The sequence below is a fragment of the Anguilla rostrata genome, chromosome 10 (genome assembly GCF_018555375.3).
Source record: "Anguilla rostrata isolate EN2019 chromosome 10, ASM1855537v3, whole genome shotgun sequence".
Taxonomy (NCBI): domain Eukaryota; kingdom Metazoa; phylum Chordata; class Actinopteri; order Anguilliformes; family Anguillidae; genus Anguilla; species Anguilla rostrata.
In genome coordinates this window covers 43,858,708-43,882,117 of record NC_057942.1, presented here as the reverse complement: position 1 = coordinate 43,882,117, position 23,410 = coordinate 43,858,708, and the positions used below count along the sequence as shown (strand labels likewise).

Below are 23,410 nucleotides of genomic sequence, written 5' to 3'. Positions count from 1 at the left end.
GTTGGATAAGAGAGGCAGAGAAGAGAGAGAGAGAGAAGAGAGAGAGAGGAGAGGCAGTAGAGATGCAGAAGAGAAAGAGGCAGTGAGAGTGAGGCAGAGAAGGAGAGAGAGGTGGAGAGAGAGGAGAAGAGGAGAGAGAGGTGGAAAGAGAGGCAGAGAGGCAGAGAGAGAGAGAGAGGGAGGAGGCCCGTTGGCAGGCAGAGAGGAGAAGAGGAGAGAGAGGTGGAAAGAGAGGCAGAGACAGAGAGAGGAGGCCCGTTGGCAGGCAGAGAGGAGAAGAGGAGAGAGGGGTGAGGAAGAGAGAGGAGAGAGAGAGGGAGGAGGCCCGTTGGCAGGCAGAGAGGAGAAGAGGAGAGAGGGGTGAAGAGAGAGGCAGAGAAGAGAGAGAAGAGGGAGGAGGCCCGTTGGCAGGCAGAGAGAGAGAGAGAGAGAGGGAGGAGGCCCGTTGGCAGGCAGAGAGGAGAAGAGGAGAGAGGGGTGAAGAGAGAGGCAGAGAGAGAGACAGAGAGAGGAGGCCCGTTGGCAGGCAGAGAGGAGAAGAGGAGAGAGAGGTGGAAAGAGAGGCAGAGAGAGAGAGAGAGAGGGAGGGAGGAGGCCCGTTGGCAGGCAGAGACGAGACATACCGCCACTCTACCTTGCACACGCCGTTGACGCAGATGCTCCTGCTGTGGTTGAGGGTGAAGCAGGGCGTCCCGTCCAGCACCGCGTCCAGCATCTTCTCCGAAAACTGCTCGTCCACCGGGCGGCAGTGCAGCTCGCAGGGGGTCGCTGGGGCCGGGGGGAGAAAGAGAGGAGCGATTGGAGAAGTGGGGGAGAGGCAGGCGCAGGAGCAGGACAGCAGAAGGATATAGATGAAGGGATGAAATAGTGCAGAGATAGGGGAGATGAGGAAGGAAGGAATGCGATAAGAATAAGATAAATGCTGCAGACATTTTCCATTCTGAAAAAATACGAAAATCATAATGAAGCCTCAAAAAAAGAAGAGAAAATAAGGAAGCAGCTGAAAATATTCGAATGTCTTCTTCAGGATGTCATGCTTTGTAAAATTATCATTCATTATCGTAACTAGCGACAGCTAACTAGTCATCATAACCAGTACCACCACCATGTGACTGAGAGGGTAGCATGAACGATGCTGATGGGGACTGGGGTAGGGCCTGTTCTGAGTGGTTCTGCCGTTTTGTTTGTCGGGTGAGGTTGTGGGTGCTAAGAGAGAAAGAGGGTGGCGGGGGCGTTTCGAGAGGGAGAGGGGGGCGCGGCGGGGGCGTTTAGAGAGAGAAGGGGGCCCGGCGGGGGCGTTTACCGGTGTACGGGACAGGCACCCACTCGTACAGCTCGTTCTGGTAGGGCACGGTGTCGAACTCGCTGCACTGCATCTCCCGAAACGACGGGCGCTCCTTGGCGCACGGCTTGGTGTTGCAGACGCGATAGCGCTTCCTCTCGCCCGTACAGTACTTACCGCCAAACTCCGGCCTGGAGAAACAGCACAGTTACACGTAGACCTCTGGACAACAGCACAGTTTAGCACGTAGAGCCCTCTGGACAAACAGCACAGTTTAGCATGTAGAGCTCTCTGGACAAACAGCACAGTTTAGCATGTAGAGCTCTCTGGACAAACAACAACACAGTTTAGCATGTAGAGCCCTCTGGACAAACAACACAGTTTAGCATGTAGAGCCCTACCAAACGTTTAATGTAAGCCTCTGACAAACAGCGTTGCATGTAGAGCCCTCTGGACAAACAAAATGAGTAGAAAGCTCACCAATCTGTTTTTAAATGAGTAATATCCTTAAGCTGTCCTAAACTGAGAACGTGATGAGTCTGGGGTCACCTGCCCTCCAGGTAAAACCCGTCCGTCACAACCAGACATCGCCATGGAACACCACGCAAACGGACACATCTTACACACGTTTCCGCGGCGACACATTCGCTTTGGTTGCCTGGGAAACCGCGCTGCATCATAAATCAACAGAACAATTCCCGGCTCTGATCCGCAGTGTCGCTATGATAAACTACTCGGCTTTCGCAACAATTGAGTTTGGGACTAAACGATTTTTCAGACGCCGGTAAACGTCGGCAATAAGGCTGCATCCATAACCTTCTCGACATGAAAATATGCACATTTCCGGGAGTGGAAAAAAAAGCATCTGCCAACAGTATTTGGATTCTGATTGATTCTTTATTTCTACCCACATACACTATCTACCCCACTCCATACCCGTAAGAGAATAGACATTAAAAATAAGGGAATTATTTTTTGAGCTGCAGATAGGTGACTTCTTGCCATTTGCTCATAAACAAGAATATGTCAGTAACTGAAATATGCATTTCTCTTAATGCTTACCAAATGCTGAAAAACCATAAATAACATGGCCTCTGTTAACTGTTATATTTACTGTAGCTCCCAAGCTTCAGGTGCAAGTGCGTGTGTGTGTGTGCGTGTGTGTGTGCAGGTGTGCGTGTGTGTGTACGTGTGTGTTTGTATGCGTGTGTGTAAGTGTGTGAGTGGCCATGGGCAGGTGTGTGCCCATAAAAACCTGAAAGGATCCCTAATCAGCAGCTGCAGGGAGGGGGAATGAGGGAGGAGGGAGGAGGAGGGCGGTAATGACTGAGCAGTGGTGATTGGGGAGGGGCGGGGGGGGGCCCGGGGGGTGGGACGGGGGCGGAACGGTGACTCACTTGGGCTTGTTACACTCTCTGTTGGCGGCCTGTACGCCGGCCCCACAGGTGCGGGAGCAGTGGGACCAGGCGCTCCACGCCCCCCACCCACCGTTCACCGTCTCCGGAAGCTTCCCCACGACCACACACTCCCCGGAGATGCACCACTGCGGGGGGGGGGGGGGGGGAACCAACGGCACACCGTTACACTTCCCACATGCTTCCAGAAACACATCGGCAAAATCGTCCATAACTGTCTCTGGTGACACTGCCTCTGTGAACGCTCTGTCACCCCCACCGGTGATGGTGATGGTGACCCCTCCCTCACTGGGCGACCCCGTGGGCAATTATCTGCAGTTTTGCAGGGCCACAGTCAGCCAGACCATAAAATACACCACCAAACCGAAAAAACCAGTGTTTTAACAAGAACCGCTCAACAGCCCTCTCTTTAAAAAACTGGGCTTCTCAGCCCCTGTCCCAGATTACCCTCAAGTCGGTTTTTGTTCCAGACAATCTCTTGATAAATTAATGTCGTTAAAAGCTGAGCTCCAAGGCTGTGTAGCTCCATTACTCTGCGCTGAAACGTATTCAAACTCAACGCAGGTTCGGCTTCACTGGCGTTTCAGTTTCAGGTGTTTTTGGCTGATTTCAGCTGTTAATCAATACAGAACCATCTTCTTAAGAGGAATCATTTGCCACAGTACATTACAGATAATGAAAGCTGTATTTGCCAGAGGACTGGTTTGACTCATTAAAAGTCCCTAAATGAACATGGAACATTTATTCTTTGTAATCTTCCGACATAATGCAGCATCAACAGGTTAAATAATCCCTCATTAGGCATTTGAAGTCCCTAATTAAAAACAAATAGCAGTTCTTTTTACTGCAGGAATTGCAATTAATACTTGAATTAAAAAGTTCTCCAGGATCAGAGTTCAGAATCCCTGAAATAGATAAGTTTTGTAGAAACTTCCTAACGACCACAAAACTATTTCCCCTTAATGTTAACAGAAATAGATCTACACCAACACACACACACTCACACACACTCTCTCCCTCTCTCTCTCTCTCTCACACACACACACACACTCTCTCTCTCTCTCTCTCTCACACACACACACACACACACACTCACACACACTCTCTCTCTCCCTCTCACACACACACACACTCACACACTCTCTCTCTCTCTCTCTCTCTCTCTCACACACACACACACACACATACACACATTACGAAGCATCCAGCTACATAAACAAATAAATGCAATGCTGTAGTGTAAAACTGAAATTCTGGTGCTCTTATAATACACCAGAGTCCAACACACCAAAATGAGCCTGTATGTACCTTGTCTTGCCCACATCTGGTTCCGTCTGCGGGGGCGTCCAGCTTGGAACGGCAGGAGCTGTTCACAGAGCACCACAGAATCTGGCACATATTCTGCAAGAAAAACAAAAAAAGAGAAAGAAGTCTTTTTTTTTTCCTGTGTCACGTCCATAGACTGTGTAAAAATAGGTCACGTCAGAAAATCCCAATTATTTTCTACCATATTATACCATAAGAAATACAGTATATGTTCTTTATGCTCAACAATGTGAGAAAATGACATGATCTTATTCGGATACCACTGCTTAGAAAAAAACAAACAAAAAATACAGTATTTATATTGCATAACCAGAGTGATTTACACAGCTTACATTCCATTTACACAGCTGGACATAAACTGCAGCAGTGCAGGTTAAGTGCGATGCTCAAGGGTACAACGGCAGAGCTCTAACTTAGAACTGGTCTCGCAGCCTCTAGGTCACAAGTCCAGTTCCCTAGCCATTATACTACATTGTATGTTTTATTTGAATCTTTTGGAGCTGAGGTGTTCTAGTCACACAGTGCAGCTCGAGCAGCAGGAGCGATGCAGAGGGAGGTTTAGATTAAAGAGCGGAGAGCGGAGAGCATAGCTCGTCACTCTCTGCAGCTTAAGGAGGCCTTGCCCCAGGGGCAAGGGGAGCGGCTCCATCAGAACCACTAACCTGGAATGTGAGCTCAAATTATCAGAGGGGCGTGGCCTCTACACCAAACCTGGACCAAACCTAGCTGAGCACTCGAGTTCAACCAGAACCAGGAGATCAACCAGAACCAGGAGATAAACTAGAACCAGGAGATCAACCAGAACCAGGAGTTCAGCCAGAACCAGGAGATCAATCAGAACCAGGAGATCAACCAAAACCAGGAGATCATACCTGTTTATACAAAGTATCAGGGCCACTTCAATGAGTCAAGTAGTAATACTAACATATCAGTTGTGCAACTCTTTGGAAAGGCCTTAATTTTATTTCATTCTTTCGTACACTCCTAGAAAAAGTGGCATCCATCATTTTACATTTGAGTACATTCTTGTGGTGTAGCTATGTGTAAAGTCATGTTTTTTATGTATGTACATGTTATTGTTGTGTGGGTCTGAAGGCAATAGAGCTTTGAACAGCATTTATATCTTTGGTTGTAAACACTATAATTTCTTACCCCTGATTGGCACTTTCAGATGAACTACGGTTTTGACTTGGATGGGGAATGGAATGCACTGGGAACCATAGATTTTGGGTTTTGTGGTATACTGTTATTCCTGTTTGGAATTTGTTTCTTGGATTTTTATACTAGTTCTACCAAACTACTAGTTCTTCTATCTGATGTTTTACTGGGTGACCCGCCTGACCCACAGAGGTGCAGGAAGTGAGGGGGCGGGGCTCCGTACCTCCACTTCCTGGCAGAAGGTGGCGTTGGGGCCGTACTGCAGCTGGCACTGGTGGTGTGTGGTGTACCTCACCCCTGGGGCCACCAGGGGCGTGGTCAGGTCCTTCTTAGAGGGCCGGTCATCCAGACAGGACCCCCAACCACGACTGCGAGAGAGAGGGAGGCGAGGAGAGGAGAGGAGAGGAGAGGAGAGGAGAGGAGAGGAGAGGAGAGGAGAGGGGAGAGGAGAGGAGAGGAGGGATGGAGAAGAGAGGACGGGGAGAAGAGGAGAGGAGAGGAGAGGAGAGGAGAGAGGAGAGGAGAGGAGAGGACGGGGAAAAGAGGAGAGGAGAAGAGAGGGGAGAGGATGAGAAGCTGCCTGGAGATCTGGTGAAGTAAACTCACCATAAAGTAAACAGAAGCAGGACTGGGACGCAGAGCTCAAATAAACTCCACAAATACCACACAACTCCACAGCAAAGGATTAACCCAGCTGTAGTGATGGAAAAACCAAACGTGGGAATCGCTCATGTTTGAATATACCGCATGTAATAATGAAGCACTCAGTTTGACTCACAAAAACCTTTAGCCAGTGATTCATATACAGTTTTTTTTTTGCATGCATAGTTTGGTAAGTTGTTTGATGACCTCATCGAACTCTTCTTGCACTTATTTTTAAGGCAAAGTTACTGAAGAATGTTGACTGAATCCAGGCCGCAGACCCTCTACAACCCAAATGGACCAGACAGCGACCCCACCCTTCTTTCATGTGTCCGGTAAAAATGATATTTCCACCAGACCTGTTTATGTTTTGTCTGCATCGATGCGTGTGGAAGATTGCAGACTGCAGATTTCCCAGCCCAGGATTACAGCTCAACTCTCTTTCATACGCTTTGGCTATCAAAGCCAAGCCGTATACATGCAGTGGTCTTAGCAAATGTCAAGGCGATGAATCAGATCAGTCTCGATTATGTCAGTGTCAGTCATTCCAACAAAACAAGGGGGAACACAAAAAAAAGCTCTTTTGTGTGAGGCAGCGCAACGTACCTCTCAATGCAAGGCCTAATCCCCGCTCACACAGCACATGCTGTATTACAAGACTGCGTTCTGCACACGTGATAATCTCACACGCGAACACTGACCCTAATCCTGCTCTGCTCCCCAGCAGTAATTACCTCCCACGTTTGTGGAGTGGGAGTAATCCGTGTTTACAAAGAAACTCCGCAACATTTACAGAAAAGGGCCTAAACAGAAGAAAATATGAAATTACCGTTCTTTTGAAAAGTATGGCGTGATGTGCCTTTATTCTGGCTGGATGAGTCAACGTTCATTCTGAACGCTGCAATTTAAGGGCAGATTTACACAAACCATCAAACGCGTACGCCACTTCCAGACAAGAGCGCATCGGACACGCGAGCTTTAAAGAAAAGAGAAATTAGAGGACTATGTAAATCTGCCTTTCGCCCTAAATAGCTGGTTAAAATGCCCTCACTTTGAATAGAACTTTTTAACCCAAGTTTACACTGAACAGTCTCCATTTTCAGGTCTCCTAGGTTACGTTCAGAATGGGACTCTGGCGTTGACGGGGGGTAAAGAGGACTATAAATGCCACTGAGAAATTCAGGACAGGGGTGAGGCCTCCATTGGGACAGGCACAGGCTGAGCTAACATTACTTTGCGTTCAGTTAGCAGACACTCTTACCCAGAGCGACAGTGTGAGAGAGCGTGTAACGCAGAGCAGCGATACAGACCAGACTGACAGCACTCCAACGCCCGAGCCGGTTATAACAGGTAGCAGGTGAAGCGAGGGAAGGGGGTGGGGTGGGGGTGGGGGGGGGGGGGGGTTGTGGCGTGAGGGGCGGGGCACTCACTCCAGGAAGCGGGTTATGTACTCCTTGCTGCAGGGGGACCAGGTGAGGGGGGAGGTGTCGTATTTTAGCTGCCGGGACATGATGAAGGGGTGTTTGCCGTCCAGCTCACAGTCATTCCCCTGCCCATCATGGTGGATTCCAAAACTGAAAAAGACAACTTCTTTTACATACAGTTCACAGTTCACTTTACTGTCACATTTGTTACACACACACACACACGCACGCGTAGACTCACACACACACACAGTATCACACACACAGTATCACACACACACACACCTGTGCCCCAGCTCGTGAGCCACGGTGAAGGCGACAGGTAGGCCGGAGTCCTCGTTGATGTTGCAGCTGCGGTGGGGCTGGCACATTCCCGACAGGTGAGAGAGACCCAGAGTCTCACAGGGCTGGTTCAGCCCAGCGCAGATATCCTTCCTGCAGCACGCAGAGAGACACTGAGCAACATCACGCTGAGTCACCGCTCCAGTCTTACTTTGTGTAAATTTATCTATGTGATCTGATGGCATGGCATACAAATAAACTTGAATCAATTAATCTTACTTCCCATAAATATATTTTTGTGTACAGAAAGATGAAAGGCACTCAGTAACTGTTTTGAGAGTTTCAAGAGAAACTGTTTGTTCGTCACACTTCCTGGTCAGCTTTTTTGGTGATGGGTGGCCTCGCTGATCATGTGACCTGCTCTCTGGGCCTGTGTGGCGAACCGTGGGAGAAAGGCAGCCAATGGGGAGAGCCCTTGCCTGGTGACGAGCACGGCAACGTCGTGGTGGGCGGGGTGAGAGTCGCTCTGGGGGTTGATGTTCTTCTGCCAGGAGCAGAAGCTGCTGAGCGTGGTGTCGGCATGGTGCATGATCTTCAGCCCCTTCTGCAGAGGGAAACCGGCACGAGATAACAGAATAACACACACAGTCTGCCTGGCAGTGCAGTTCACAAAACCATCCTCTTTACCAAAACGAATCAGACATGTCAGTGCCAAACGGGTAGACTTCCTGATTTACTGTGTAACGGTCACTATCTCTAGTGCAAACAAACGTATGATCTGGCCTGAGGTCAATAAAAAATAATGCCAAAGTACATATGTATAATAAATATGCTACTCATACACATACCATATTTGCTTACATCTAAACAATATCAACACGGTCAGGCTACCACTCATCCTGGGTGGTGTTGCCTGAGTGCATGCATGACAGCTAAAGTTATGCCAGCGGGACCTTTGGGCCTTGTCAGGTTAAACTATGACAGACAGGTCAAAGGGCAAAGGGCACCCAAATATCAGTCTCTCACTCTCCAAGCCAGAGGCTTGTCCAGGGGTCAGTGTCCCCATCCCCCTAAAAAAACAGAACATGCTGCAATAACACTGACAAGAGAAAGTTCACTGCAGAGAAATTTTGGAGAAAACATGTGGCTCCAATGCAGTGAAAGACTAAACAAAGAAACATCTAACAATAAAAAAAAACATCACTAAAATATCCTGCTGAAATGTAAGAACTTTGATGACTATGAAACAGAAAAAACACCAAATGCAACATCTCAGTGCTTGGAAAACTGAGACAAGGAGGACACAATCAGGTCAGCCATGATGTACTGCCTGCAAACAGGGTCAGGAGGATGTATGCGCACGGCACACGCACACGGAGAGGCTTTGGCACGCTCCCAAGGGCAACACAGACCACTCGCCGGCGGAATGCAATCTGAGGACAACGTCACACACTTCAGATGCCGCGATGGCACCAAATTAAGATGGCTACCCACCCTGACAATGCTTAGCTCCAAGTAACAGCAAACTGTGAAGAACAAGAGAAAGACTTTTAGCAAGTCTCTGCCCATTATTAGCAATGAGCCCTGCTAAATGACCTGCAAAATGATCTGCTAATGCCACTTACAGATGCAATGTCGTCTTGTGTTTTGAATATAATCGTTAGGGTAGTTGACCATGCTGCAGTATAGTTGATTAGTACGTAGTACCAGTTACACGCTCACTGGCTCTGAATCTGTACAACTACTGCACAGTATTTGATCCGAACATGCTTATCTGATCTGTTTCGTTAGTCACTCTGGATAAGTCTGCATGATAAAGGCTGTATTGAGTTGAGATAATACCCTAAGCACTGCCAAAGTACTGCTGGACACGGCACCCAACCCCATAACTGCCCCAGGGGCGGCAAACACAGCCTTGATCTCAAACAGATTACTTACTGGAGGTGCCATATTTCTGCAGAAGTGTATGAAGCAACATTTTTCTTCAAGCTCTTCAAGCTAGAACAGAGCAATGTCTTGAAATAATTGCATTCACTATATATTTATTAAGAAAGTGCTAACATATTTTATCAGAGCAGATCAGATGCTACATTTGAAGCTAATTTGCGGGCTGCCAAACAGAAACTACATGTCTGAGCGAAGCACAGTATCCAGTAGCAAACAGCAAGAACAAGTCACAACACAGACACTCGCAGAGACACACACATCCTAACAGCTCTGTCTAATCCCGACTAACAAGCACCCACCAAGCCCTGTAGAGCCAAAGGAAGCTGCCTTCAAACGCATTACGAAGGAAGTAGTTAGGGTCACAAAGATGCCATAAGAACAGCACCAACAAACCAACAAACCAGTTCAATTAGAGACGAAAAGAGTAGCTAGACGACAACAACAGTGGTGGAGCGACCCAAGAGGCGGATGGAATGGTCTGACAAACTCCAGAACATCACAGTGCCTGTTAATCCCCTTACACACCTTCTACGGAAACAGACCACCAACCCGGGGGGGAAAAAAAAACAAATAATGAGAAAGTAAGCAAAGACATCTGACTCTGGGAGTATGGCAGCTCAGCAGGACCAGATGGCAAACCGACAGAAGCAGTTACAGCTGGTCTAAAGATCTCTGCCAGCAAGTTCACTATTTGTTAGGGCAAAGTTGACTTGTTGAAATCTCTACGGATGAGGAAAAAGGGCCACATTAGAAAACTAACTAAGAAACATGACCTACAGGAGTATAGTCAATAGCCCATTGATTGGACTGCCCTGTTCGTTCAAAACTTCATGGACTATTAGAAGCCCTTTGGCAACCTCAACATGACACAACACATCATCACAAACTGACTTCCTTACCCGTGCAGGCAAGACAAATATCCTATAACACACAGAAGGTGACTTTCCACATGGATTTTTGCTAAACCTGCAAGCATAAACTTAATAACACAAACACCAAACCCACCAGAAAGAGACTGGGACAGAATGTCAATGGACCACATCCCCTGAGGTGCTACCCCTTCATGACACGTGGAAGGAAATGCCCAAATGGAGCAGAGCGTTTACCTCGTCCTCCTGCAGAAGAATGAGCCGCACCAGGACGATGTGGATGGCGTTCCCGATACTGGCATCGTGGAAAATCCCCGTCACCTGTGAGCATTAAACCGGTTATCTGTTTTACTATCTGTGTTCATCTGAAAAATGTAGATTTTTACAATAGAAATGTGCGACGTGTAACTACACATTAAAAAATCTCATTATAAGTTATAATGAAACAGAGTCCAGTAGGGATCATAAGGAATCGGTCAATAGAGAATATGTCAGAGTAAAGTGTGCTGTAATACATTTTCGATCTTCCTTTGCCATAAGACTCTTCATTTTACACAAACGGTTTAATTTCAGAGACCTTGAGTGTCACACTTTTCACCGTCTGTCAGTAATTGCCATTCTCAATAGAAAAATATTAACCTCTTTCTAAGGAATCATTTACCATGTAACACTTTACAGGGAATTAAAGCACTGACTGATCTCACAGATTAAAAGTCCTGGGATGAAAATACTAATGGAAATAATCATTATGGCGCAGCTGTTCCTGACATCATCTGACCTTAACCAGGTATATCAATCCCTCATTCAATATAGGATACCAATCACTCAGTCAATATGGTATATCAATCAACTCATTCAATATTGTTTTTAAATCACTTATTCAAAGTGTAAAATTAATTATGATTATCAGTTTTCCACAGGTCAGAGTTTGCAGTTCTGGTCAGAGCAGAAATCAGCTCATAAATGGGGTCACTCCTGCTCTGGTTCCCCTGAGCTGCTCTCACAGAGTAACGCTCTTTTTCCTCATTATTACTGGGGCAGCAGCTGTCCCATCTGGCCCTGGAGCTCACATCTGCGCGAGCGTGTCCTGGATGAGCTCATAGCTGCTCCGCGCTGGAGCCCCATATTCTGCCTCCCTGCTGACTAAAAAATCAGACGTCCCTGCACACCCTGCAGCACTCCCCCCGGTCAGTCTCTCTCGGGCGCTCCCCCTCTCTCACCATGTTCATGATGGTGAAGATGTAGGACTCCACGTTGTCGCTGCCGTGGTACTCGATGAGTTTGGAGTCCGCCACCGCCAAGGTCTCCACCCAGCGTTCGCGGCTGACGGAGCGCTGGACCATCCGCCGGGGGCCTCCCGCCACCACCTGCTCGCTCTCCCACTGCTCGCGCTCCCTCTCCACCCGTCGGGACTCCTCCAGCGTGTCTACGGGAGAGAGGGACAGTGACCTCATACGTCCGCCATTTTGTAGTCAATATGATTTCATTCAGCCTCTCTAAAGCTGTATTATCATTTGCTCCTTTGCATTTTATTTTATTTGCATTTAAAAATGCAGAATTCTTAAAATTAAAAATACCTAGTTTCTCGTATTCTTAGTTTAACACAAAAGAGCATGGATAACATCATTCACCATGTGTGCACAAACCCCCCAATCACTCAACCCAAAAAATAACATTTCCTAAGACATTATGTTCCTTCAGTGAGAAATATCTGAATATCAGCTATTCCCTGGTGTGTTTGTTTAATCTCACTTTCTCGGGAGATCAGCTATTAGACAAAATCACGGAAGCACCCACACAGACTCCGCCGTCCCCAGTTAAGACCCCGTGGTAGGAAAGATGGATGCCCTCAGGGAAAGAATTTCCATGACTGGATCCAGATTAAAAAATGACATCCAAAATGAATTAATGGAACATATAACGAGCCAAGATTACAGAAAATGGTCACACTTTACAGAAAAGGAGCAAAAACCAGGCATGAATCCCCAAATGGCAAGCACATGACATACAAACCTCCCCGATGGGAGGAAATCTCAGGAGGAACCCAGCTATAGAGGGGGAGCCCATCCTCCACTGCCTGGCCTGGTGTAATAGTGAGCATTTTGTTAGCATCGCCCTATCACTGGGGCTGATGTGACCTGATGTCGAGCTCATGGTGTACCTCACCTTTCAGACCGCAGGCGCCCGGCCGCCCCCCAGACTCGGCGCTGCGTGGGCGTCGGTGGCGTACCGGCCCGGCTGAGCTCCTGTACACCACGTGGGGCTCATGTCCCGTCCCACTGCCGGCCTCGAACCCCCGCACCGGCTCGATGAAAAAGTTCCCATCGGGCAAGCTGAAGAATCCTTTCTGTGGGGAAAATAAACACACACACAGACACACACATGCACACACAGACACACACGCACGCATGCACACACATGCACATATGCGCACACACACAGACACAGATACAGACACACACACACACATGTGAACAGGCACATACACGCACACACACACGCACGCAGGCGCACACACAAACAGAACACATAAATTAGCCACACGGTGACTCACAGGATTAACAGTGTATTTTTAAAGCCTCCTCCTCACTATCTTCTACAAAGCAGGCATTGGCAGCAGCCAATATTTTATTCACATGGACTCTGACTTCTGGAAAGAAAGCACTGCAGCTGCCCAAAGTATTCCCACAATGACAGACTGCTTGATTAATGGTGACTGCCATACGGTAGCAGTAGCCCACAATGCAATGCTGCATTTACTGTCAGACACAGTTTGCAGCAGTGATTCTCAAAACTACAGATGACACGTTCCAACCAGAATGCGTAATGTGGGCTGCAATAAAGATCATTCTGTACTGGCTTCCGAATCCCCCCCACAAGATCACTCAGCGCTGATAATCGGGATTCGCCCCATTAGAGCACAGAGTGTGAATCTGTTCTGTGTGCTCGTGTACATCTGCATCAAACAGAGAGAACCGGCACGCCAGCATGCAAGCCAAACGCGCTGAGCCGCTGAATTACATTTCCATACACTGTAAAAATAATACTGTACGGTGATCTGAGGTTGAGCATAAACATGTTCAAGGCATTTCTTTTTTTAATGAACAGTTTGACAGGTCCAGCAAGAACATAGATTAACTATGACTGTGATGAAAAAAGCTGCACTTGTAATGCAAGTCAAAGAAAAAAAAAAAGAACATAAAAAAACACTTTGCTAGTTGTTCCTGACCTTTGAATGAGTCTCCAGGCAGGTCAATACAAAACATCCAGGTTGGAACAGCATTCGTAAGCCACAAAAATAAAATCAAAAGGAAGAATGTCCTAAACAGTTAAAAAGTGCCAAAAGGCAGTTTATTAACGATCAAAGAAATGTTCCAAAGTGCAAAAAAAAACAGTTGCGATTTTAGTGTGTGTCAGCAGGGTTGCCGGGATAGCCTGGAGATTCGGCCGCCAAGGTTCAGGACAAAGACCGTTTGAACCCCGGCCAGCATCCCACACTGTGCTGGGGGGCTCCAATCTTCTGGGGGCATGACATCCAAAAAGGACCCCACCCCCTTCCTTTCATGGGACCTTTTCCTCTCACAGAAACCAGTGAGCTCTCTAAATAATGCCATGCGAATTCACACCGGTGCCCACACTTCCTGTGCTCTGCCGTAGCTCACACCTGTGTGCTTAAGGTGTGTTTCAGGTGTGCTTCAGGTGAGCCCAGACACGCCCCCTTCCCCATCCACAGCCTGTCAGAGGCACTTCCCAGTGAGCACTGAGACGGCCATTTTGAGGTGCTGCGGGGACAGACTCCAATCTCAAGACATTTTTTTCTGTCTAAGAAGGTTTATGTTCCTTCACAGTTTGATTATTATCACTACGTTAGACAGCCATATCTTTTTAAAGTGATTTATACCGCTTATATTTTCACTTTTCCAGCTTGATGCTCCAGTACCTCTCTGAAAGATTAGACTACCGTAAAACCTACAACGGGCTTCAAACCTACAACCTTCTGGTTATCGTGCACACTGTGCAAGAGGTCATTTTCTTTGAAGAGTTGGTCTCAACCATGCATGGAAAGAAAAACAAGACAAGGCACCAGGTTCTTTACGCCCTGGACAAAGACAAGGCTGAATTCTACATCCCCCTACAGCTGCAGCCCAGAGTCGGTACACCTCATGTGTGACTGAATTCTCCTTCCAATGCATCTGTCATTGAATGTGGTGTTGCCAGATTTTTGTATGTCTAAGCTAAACATTCAGTCACTTCCAAAAGAGAGCAATACAACCCATGTTTAAAAAGGCTAAATGATACAGAATGCTATAGATAGAGAGATAGAGAGAAAGACATAGACAGAGAGAGAAAGACATTGAGAGATACAGGGAGAGAGAGAGAGATACAGACAGAGAGAGAAGGAGAGCGAGAGAGCTTGCACTGCAACAGGAGATTTCCTCTTTCATTCATTTCTGAATCTTAATTTTCCCTAAAATCAGGTTTTTCTGCACTTAGCTGAACAGGCTCCCTGTTTCCCCTCCGAGCCCCCCCCCCCCGGGGGAGACTAAACTAACAGAGGTCCCTCTTCTGAACACAGAAGCCATGTGGAAGTGGTTTACTTCTTCCTGTGCTACCTAAACTCCCTGTAGAGCTCTGCGGTGACTGCCAAGTAAGCAAAACAAAGCTCACAGTTCAATATAAAAAAAGGTTTTAAAAACACCCTTATTGAAGGTGACTGAAGGCTTTTTGTCCAGTTATGTAACTTTTGTGATTTCAAGATTTCCGTTTCAAATACAAACGGTCCATGTCTAACGAGGAGTTAAACATTCTCAGCACACAAAAACCAGCACATAAACACAGCCAGCTCCTTCGGTTCCCTTGTCCAGATATCAGCAGCTGATGTTTGCTGGATTAGAGTCAATGTTCAGGAATGTATTTAATATTTAGGAGGAGCACGGTGTTCCTCTAACTAAACACTCGCCAAGAAGATCTGTCCATGGAGCAGATATCAGTTTTTTCACATGGAGACTTTGAGAAGATCCAGTGAACTTTTGCCAGATACTGGGTGTAGAAGCCCCAAGCTATTTAATGAGTGGCAGCTTGTTATTAATCTATAAAAAACCTTCAGTAATTATATTTATAGATGACCTCATTGTACATACAAAATAATTATATATATTAAATTAATCAATAATCGCAACCAACAATAAAATTACATTTATTTACTTATACAAGTTATTTATTAACATGATCTGAATAATGAAAAAATTATAATGAAAAAAGAACTCAAATCCAATACACATTTTCCAGTCTGAGAGAATTTTATTCATGATAGAGTTTGAAAAAAAAAAAACCAAGCAAAATGGTCTTACTCTAACCTCAGCACAGCACACATCATCTTTGAGATGCTCAATGGACAGAGAACTGGGCTGGCGGCCAGAGGTTATTGGGTTCAATGCCCAGATGGGACTTCTGGGTTTTTTTGTTGCAGAAGCACAGTGTGAAAAGCATGTGTACAGCTTTAAACCTCTTAAAGCTTTCTAAACAGATGAATAATCCTGCGTGTGATATTTCAGGGAAAGTGCACACAAATTATTTGTAAGAGACAGGCCCTTAAACAGCATATGATTGCAGAATTAAAATTTTCAGGAGAAAATGAGAACACACAGAAGAGCTAAACAGGTGACTACCTGCTCTGTAAATTCTGCCTCCAGGCCACGCCCACTGATCCTGGCAAGGTAACAAAAGTAAAAAAAGCCCTGCTGGCTTCCCTGGCACTCAGCTCTGCTTCAGTTCAGCTCAGTTCAGCCCATTCAACACAGCAGAACACCCCGCGCCAGTCTATAGGCTGTGCTCGTCTACCCTGGTCTTACGGACGAACACACAAATACAGAGTCAGCGCAGATTCAGAATGTGAATAAAATCCATAAAACATCTTATGTGCAGGGCTCCCTGTGTCCAGCTATTCCGTTCCTTCCAGAGGAGTCACGCTGCGTGTGATGTTTTGGTGCTGAAACCCAGGACAGAGGAGTCCACACTGCGTGTGACCCATCAGTAACAGCTGGAAGCTCAGAGCTGTTCGATGTACGAACACGACCCATGCATTAAGCCTGTTCCAAACGACTTCTGACATAAGTTGACACACTCTCACATTTAACAACAATCTGTCTGAAACCATAGGGTTTTTATCATGGGTTTTTTATCACAGGTTTTTAGTATAACAGTAAAAACAAACAGGGCCTTCCACCATCTCTGAGACTTGAATCTACGGTCAAAAAAAAGCATGTATGTAGTTTCAACATAAATTGATGTTGTCATCATTCAGGTTTTCAGTTTTAGGTTCATATGAATTATACCACATATGAAGGACACCCCCCCCCCAAACAGAAGCAGGTATTGTGAGTCATGATGCCAGGGGCCACATTTATATTACTCCATTACATTCTCCACTGAGCTCCAGTCATAATTCATGTGGATTTCAGGAAATCAAAGGATGTTCAGAAACCAAAAGTTTCATCTGTTTCAAAGCACTTCAGTTCCGTTGGCAAGCCTGGAGTTTAGTATAACTCAGCCGTGGCATCCCTGTCATATGGAGGCTTTCTATCCGCAAAGAAATTCTACTATTTTTTTGTTTATAGTGGCCTATAAATCCAAGCCAAGGCAGCATGTTTATCACTAGGCATTTTTACACAAATGGGGTTTCGAGTGCTCTGTTTTATAGACGCCATGTAGACTAATTGGTATTTTCGGACCGCCCCACATAAAGCTTTGATGCAGCATCTGTTATGTCTGGCACAAGGGCTCCCTGATTTGACTAATCACACTAATTGTTTTCCACCTCAAAGGGTCCATGAAAAAGCACCACCATCAAAAAAAGCTCTGCTCCACCATCAGCTCCTCTCTAAACACCTTTGGAAGCAGTTCAAGAAGACATACCTGCCGGTCTCTCCCCATCATGACTCAACCCGTCCCATGGTTTTATTTGTCTTGCAAATTCACAAACGTCCATCGGAGGGTTGCGTAACTTCTCAATCTCAGGTGGGCTGGAATTCCCTCTCAGCCCTCCTCCACACGGGGGGGTGGGGGGGGGGGTGGACAATTACACCCACCTCAGGCTCAAAAAATAAATCAGGAGAATCACCTACGCTCTCCGTGAACACAATCACATACGAGCAGCAGGTCTCCATAGGAACCAGCACACAGGTAAGCAGAGGCTGCAGGGACTGGGGAACTACAAGACCATGCAGGAGAAACATTCCTCTCCTGAAAACATAAATGCAAATGCGGAGAAGACAATCCGACTCTGTGTGAGGTGTCAGTCAGAGACAGGACACTGGCATGCACTGCAAGTCCAGGAGCGTGAAATTAAAATCATTTCAGGATCCAGAGACAATTAATCAGAATATAGAACATTCAGGGATTCATTTTCACCAAATACTCCACTTCAAAGTCAAAGCTACAAAGAACGACATTTTAAAGCTTTTTTTTCCAGTTCGTTTTTATGAGTGGTGAAATGCGGGGTTGGTTCACAGCAAAAACACTGAACAAAAACACTCAACAAAATGAGTGCACCAATCATTTTTGCTATTCATGTTCAGGATTGAATAGCTTTTCTTATGGGGAACTTCTGGACTGATCATTTTTAGAAAGGGGCGGCTGCAGACGATTTGACCTCACAGTGTTTATCATTTCAGTCCGCTGATGATTTGCGAAGCGTGAAAGCAAAATGTTGACTTGGATATGAACCGTCCTGAAGGGGCACCAAATTGCCAGTGCCTCCCGTTTATTTTGGGAGTACGGCGTCTCCCACAGACAGACCCTGTGCTCTGCAAGCACGCTCCCTTTCTTAAAAACACTGCTTACGTTGCAGTTAGAAATGAAAGCACCAGATAACACAGGAAACACAGGAGCACTACAACTTTAAGGCACATGATGCAAGACCATTTCATTTATTTTGGAGCACTGTACTTCGCTCTGTTAAGAGCTAATTAAAAATGCGCAGGAAATCTATCCGAAGGCTATGACTAGTGTATCATTGCTTATAAATGTCCGCACTCTGCAATGGAAAAGTAGGCTGTTCCTCTTAAGGCAAAAATGTGCCCAATGGCAAAGTTAGCATATCGAAGATTGTCAGCAGGACTGTCAGCGAAACAAGTGGTAACACTGGAAGCCTGGGGTAAAACAAAAATAATTAAACAGAAAAAAAAAGTTCCCTGCAGTTTGGAAAAGTTGACTAGTCAAACCCACACAAGCCAGACACTCAGGAATTACTCACAAGTCGTGTTTTGTGAAGGGTGAACAGAGCAGAGCGAAGTGGGATTTAAATTCAGAAAATGCAAATCTGACTAAATTGCGGAATGTGGTCCTTCAACAGAACCCTCTCATTCACTGCAAAGAGTTCAAAGGTGAAAATGAAGAAGGAAGATTCATACAACATTGCTTTAGTCAAGCTTTAGTCTACATTTCAAGGTTTATTTTTTCCGCAAGATAATTAATTCACCACAAAACAGAATCATAATATTTGGTAAGGCATTTAGTAGTTAAATACTGATGTGGCGCTGCTACACTAACATTTCTGGCCATCATTCCTCAATAAGGGGACCATTCCAGAGTTCTTCAGGTTCATCCTAAATATGAATGAATGAATGAATGAATGAATGAATGAATGAATGAATGAATGAATGAATGAAACATTGCATTTATATAGCACTTTTCCAGACGCTCAAAGTGCATTACAGTGATGAGGGGGAACTCACCTCCCCCACACACTAAACACTTTTTTTGTTGTTTAAGAGTGCTAAAATATGGCAGCATCCGCCTTTTGATCAAATTTATGATGGCAGTAGGACAAAAACTTTCTTGGACCAGATTTTTCCAAAGTTTCCTTCAGAGCTTGAAATGGCGCAATTGTTAACAGTCACAACCTTATTACCACACACTTAATAAATAAACCCTTTCGAACTGCCTGTGCAGGAGCACAGTCTTTTCATCCTGAGATAGCTGAAACCATGCTAAGGGAACAGGAGCACAGCCTTTCCATCCTGAGATAGCTGAAGCCATGCTAAGGGAACATGAAAGACGAAGGCTGCTGGTGCTGAAGAGGCGCCAGATGCGTGAGGCTGACCTATATTCCTTATGAGTGTTTATACTAGCAAGGGCGCACAACCCCGCAAGGCTCAAACGTTTCCAAAGCAGCCGCTCGGTCCTCGCTGCGCTCCGCCCCCTCCCTGCGTCGTCCAATCAACTGGACGGAATACTTTCATTCCCAGTTTGGAGAGAGCTGCGCCTGCACCTCTGCTTTCCTAATGTACCGCTGAACTTCTGTGGTTAAAGTAGTCCGCTTATAGCAAAAGCCTTCCGGATGTGACACTCGAAACAAAAAACAAGGATATTTGCTGACAGGCATTTTTTATGAAGATGTATAGCAAGCTTTTTTTTTTTGTTAAATTACAATATCTTATACCCAGTGGGCTACTAGGCTCTCTGCTGTCAGTAGAAGAACTCCACAAATAATCCTTCCACTGTTTGCATTAGACCCCAAGGATTGCCAGTTTCAATCCTGTTTCCACTGAAATGCCAGTGATGCTATTCAGAATGCAGTGGAACTCTCCGCTGGCTGCCAGCCTGCCAATCACAACGCAGCCTTAAACTTCAGGTTTCAAGTGTGGCGAAGCATGCCTGCTCTCTGTCTAATATACCACAATGCAATAGCACCACATTCATGAAAAAGCATGCATTCCAGGGGGGGAAATGCAACCCCGCTAGCGTTCAACCCTTTAATCAGAGCTGAGTTATGCAACGCTGGTGAACAACTTCAAGAGCTGCAAGCGACTGTACGTTCCACGAGCATACCACTGCTGGCCTTCTCAGTATCACACTGCCAAAATTACATGCCATTTGAAATAAATAAAAAAATAAGTGCAACAGAAGGGCTACTTCCTATTTAAGCATTGCATTGTTTGTCCTGATGTGACCTCTCTTTTAAAATTCATAGTTCAAACAACATCAGTGTTTTGGTTCCTATGCTTTTAATTTCCATATTTCTAGCAATCAGGCAGTGCATATACTGCTCGTGCACCAGTACTATTTTGAGCGCTAAAAGACTTCAGTGCTGGTGTCCGCGCTTGGGTTTGTCACTGTAGGGACAGGGCGGTATAGGGTGCTGTGCTCTATTCCATTCCACCACAACAGATATTATAAACAAACAAATAAATAAACATTGAGAAATTATGATGTGAACTTTGCCACTTCTCCCAAAAGAATTAAAAGAACTCATAAGAGTTCCAACTGTCTGATCCCCCAAGTGAACATCTCAGACTACACAAGCGAAATGGCTGTGGGAAGGGTTTGTCTTGTTTACCCCACAGGGGCAGATGGGCCGCAGCAGCGTGGTGCATTAAGGCAATACGCACGCCAGCATTCCAAACCGCTTCTTATGAGCCAGACGTACCGTAGGCCATCCTGCATTACTGAGGGTGATGTACTGTAGGCCATCCTGCATTACTGAGGGTGATGTACTGTAGGCCATCCTGCATTACTGAGGGCGATGAGCAACATCATGAATTTACTGATGACGAGCAAAGTGGTAAAAGCTGCAGGATGGATATTCGGGTAAACTCTTCACAGTTCAACACGTAGATGTGACTTTGTGGAGAGGATGATGTTGAGGGAATTATTTGTAAATAGTTTATATAAGATACACGGCAGCTGCATTACCAAATAGAGGAGTATTGGCAGAGAACAAGCAAAGAAGGACACAGGATCAGATGGATGGAGTTTTGAACAATGAAAAGGCCAGAGCAACTGCAGGATAAACAGTAGGAAAAAAATCCATTACAGTCCAGAAACAATAATACCAGTTACCGTAAGAGTATGACATGATGGAACAGGTACATCAGCGGAACACGTGTAAGAAGATTTAGATGGAAAAATTACAGAAAATGAACAAATCAACTACTTTCAGCATATTTTGACAATGAATTGCTCATTGAAGCGCCAAAGCCTGTGACATCACACTGTAACTTGATCCTTGTGAGCGTGTCAGGAATAGGTTGGGGTTACTGTACTGTAAATATACAGCATACAATGTATACCTCAGCTGTGCATTTCATCTTAGTTTCCAAAAGCCTCTGCAGCACACAATGGTTTACTTGTGGAAGCCAGATTTAATTTGCATAGTGATGATAAACACACAATGACCACTTCTGGTGGGTCTGGAATGAAGTTTGAACATGCAAAATATAGTATTGCTTTTTTTGACTTGTGATGAAAAAATGAAATCACTATTAAAAATCCTAAAAACAGTCTTCATGTGCCCATGGCTTTTGGAAAGTAGGCCTACTTTAAGTAAATACATATGCAGATTAAAAGGTTGTACTGAACTGGCTGTAGGAATAGTGAATGGCTATATTATGAAGTCTTCACTTTCATTCACTAAAACTCTTGCATTTGAGCGCGTACGTCATCGTGCCACATCCCACGTATAAAAACCCATCCTTACCAGCCCGTTGCACGTGCTTACTGCCGCTGTCCCTTGGACGCTGGAATTCGTCACCCTCCCCAGAAGGTGACAGGCATTATGCCCGGAGACCTGTCGCTGCTGGGTTCCGTTAAAGACCCCGGGTCTTCTCTCCAGCACGTACTGGTCCGAGAGCAAATGGCTATTGACTGAGAGGTTAAAAGTTAAATTCCAGCCTCCATGTGGCACCTTGTAGTACACGTACTTTTCCGCGGTGTCCAGGTCACGCTTGCTCCGCCCGCGGGCGAAGTGATGTGTCAAAGAGAAAGAGACGAATTCTCCGTCCCTGCTGACTTTTTCCGGATGGACCACGGAGAACTCAGGATGTGACCTGATAAAGTTTTCTGTGGGGACAGAAAAAAAGTGATCTAAAATTGCACTTCAAACACGAGACTTGCACATTATAAGTTTGTATTCCGACGGTCATTTACATCTCGCTAAATAGTCATGTTAATATCCCATCTGCTGACACTTGGATTTCCATTTGACCAGTTGAGATGGCTCCAGAAATATGCTGGTCATGACATAAAAGTAGCCTGTTAACATTCTGTTAGGGTACTGTTTTGATAATCCACATCAGCGTTTAAGTGCCACGAATTCCGAACCAGATCAAGTGCAAACACGACTTTTGAGAAATGGGCAACAGACGCGGGAAACAGTCTTGTTTCGAGTTTTGTCCCTTAAACTAAATCGGACGCACAGGATTAAACTGTAATCTGAAACATGGACACAGCTACAAAACCTAGGGCTATCATCAAAAGGATGAGTGGGTGCCAGAGACTGAGGTTAACAAGGACTCATGTTTGCAGTTAACTGTAACTGTGGTCAGGATAGTGCTCCCGCAAACAATAAAATATATGTCTTTAAATTAGATAGTTGATAACGGCTGCAAAACAAACACTAACCTTGCTCTGTGTCTGGAAAGTAGAAGCTGTCCGGCTGAAAGCACTCGACGTGGCCGGTTGCCAAAAAGAAAACAAGCTTTAGCAGAAAGAGAACCCGGCTCTCTAGAAGACATTGCATATTTTAACAATCTAAAATAACCCAAAAGGGCTAAACGCAAAGAGTCATAAAAGTAGCATTTAACATTAAAGGCGGTCTCGCGACCACTGAGTTTTAATAGCGACGAGCGGCATTGCAGGGTGAATACGTGATAGGAAACATACATGGAAGACAGTGGAAAGAAGGAAAAGATATCGTGAAAAGTAAGACAGCGTTTCAAGATTGCAAGGGGTGGAGTATTCCAAGACTAGTGTCTTGTTTCTTTTTAGGGGAGCCGAGGGAGTTGAGGGGTAAGCGTTCTAGCTGCAGCTGTATCACTGTGAAGATAAATAACGTTCACCCGTCCCGGGGCAACGGTAAATCAAACATTAGGCTACGCCGCGAAATTGAAAAATCATTAAGAACGTGAACGAGTCATCGCTTTTAAATGTCACGTCAAATGTACATTCAATTTCACTTACAGTCAGCGTTCAACCGCCAACAAAAACCATAGCAGGTTGCTACTTCGTTTCCAAACTGTACGAGAACGTGCGAATGGAATGAATGTTTTGATTTCAGAATGTATA

At 45.6% G+C, this 23,410-nt stretch overlaps 1 protein-coding gene across 1 annotated transcript in view; it reads right to left on the bottom strand.

Moving 5' to 3' along the window:
* adamts12 (ADAM metallopeptidase with thrombospondin type 1 motif, 12) overlaps positions 1 to 23,193 on the bottom strand; it is a 34,755-nt gene extending 11,562 nt beyond the window's left edge. Inside the window, exons 1-13 of the mRNA XM_064353230.1 lie at positions 22,748 to 23,193; positions 21,825 to 22,186; positions 12,512 to 12,692; positions 11,566 to 11,771; positions 10,583 to 10,666; positions 8,009 to 8,133; positions 7,533 to 7,682; positions 7,254 to 7,397; positions 5,405 to 5,549; positions 4,006 to 4,098; positions 2,680 to 2,825; positions 1,304 to 1,473; positions 635 to 768 (exon numbers count right to left, since the gene is read on the bottom strand). Of these exons, the coding sequence (XP_064209300.1) occupies positions 635 to 768; positions 1,304 to 1,473; positions 2,680 to 2,825; positions 4,006 to 4,098; positions 5,405 to 5,549; positions 7,254 to 7,397; positions 7,533 to 7,682; positions 8,009 to 8,133; positions 10,583 to 10,666; positions 11,566 to 11,771; positions 12,512 to 12,692; positions 21,825 to 22,186; positions 22,748 to 22,865 (2,058 nt within the window). The 5' untranslated portion in view covers positions 22,866 to 23,193. The remainder of the gene's footprint in view (positions 1 to 634; positions 769 to 1,303; positions 1,474 to 2,679; positions 2,826 to 4,005; positions 4,099 to 5,404; positions 5,550 to 7,253; positions 7,398 to 7,532; positions 7,683 to 8,008; positions 8,134 to 10,582; positions 10,667 to 11,565; positions 11,772 to 12,511; positions 12,693 to 21,824; positions 22,187 to 22,747) is intronic.
* Between the last annotated feature and the right edge of the window lie 217 nt (positions 23,194 to 23,410).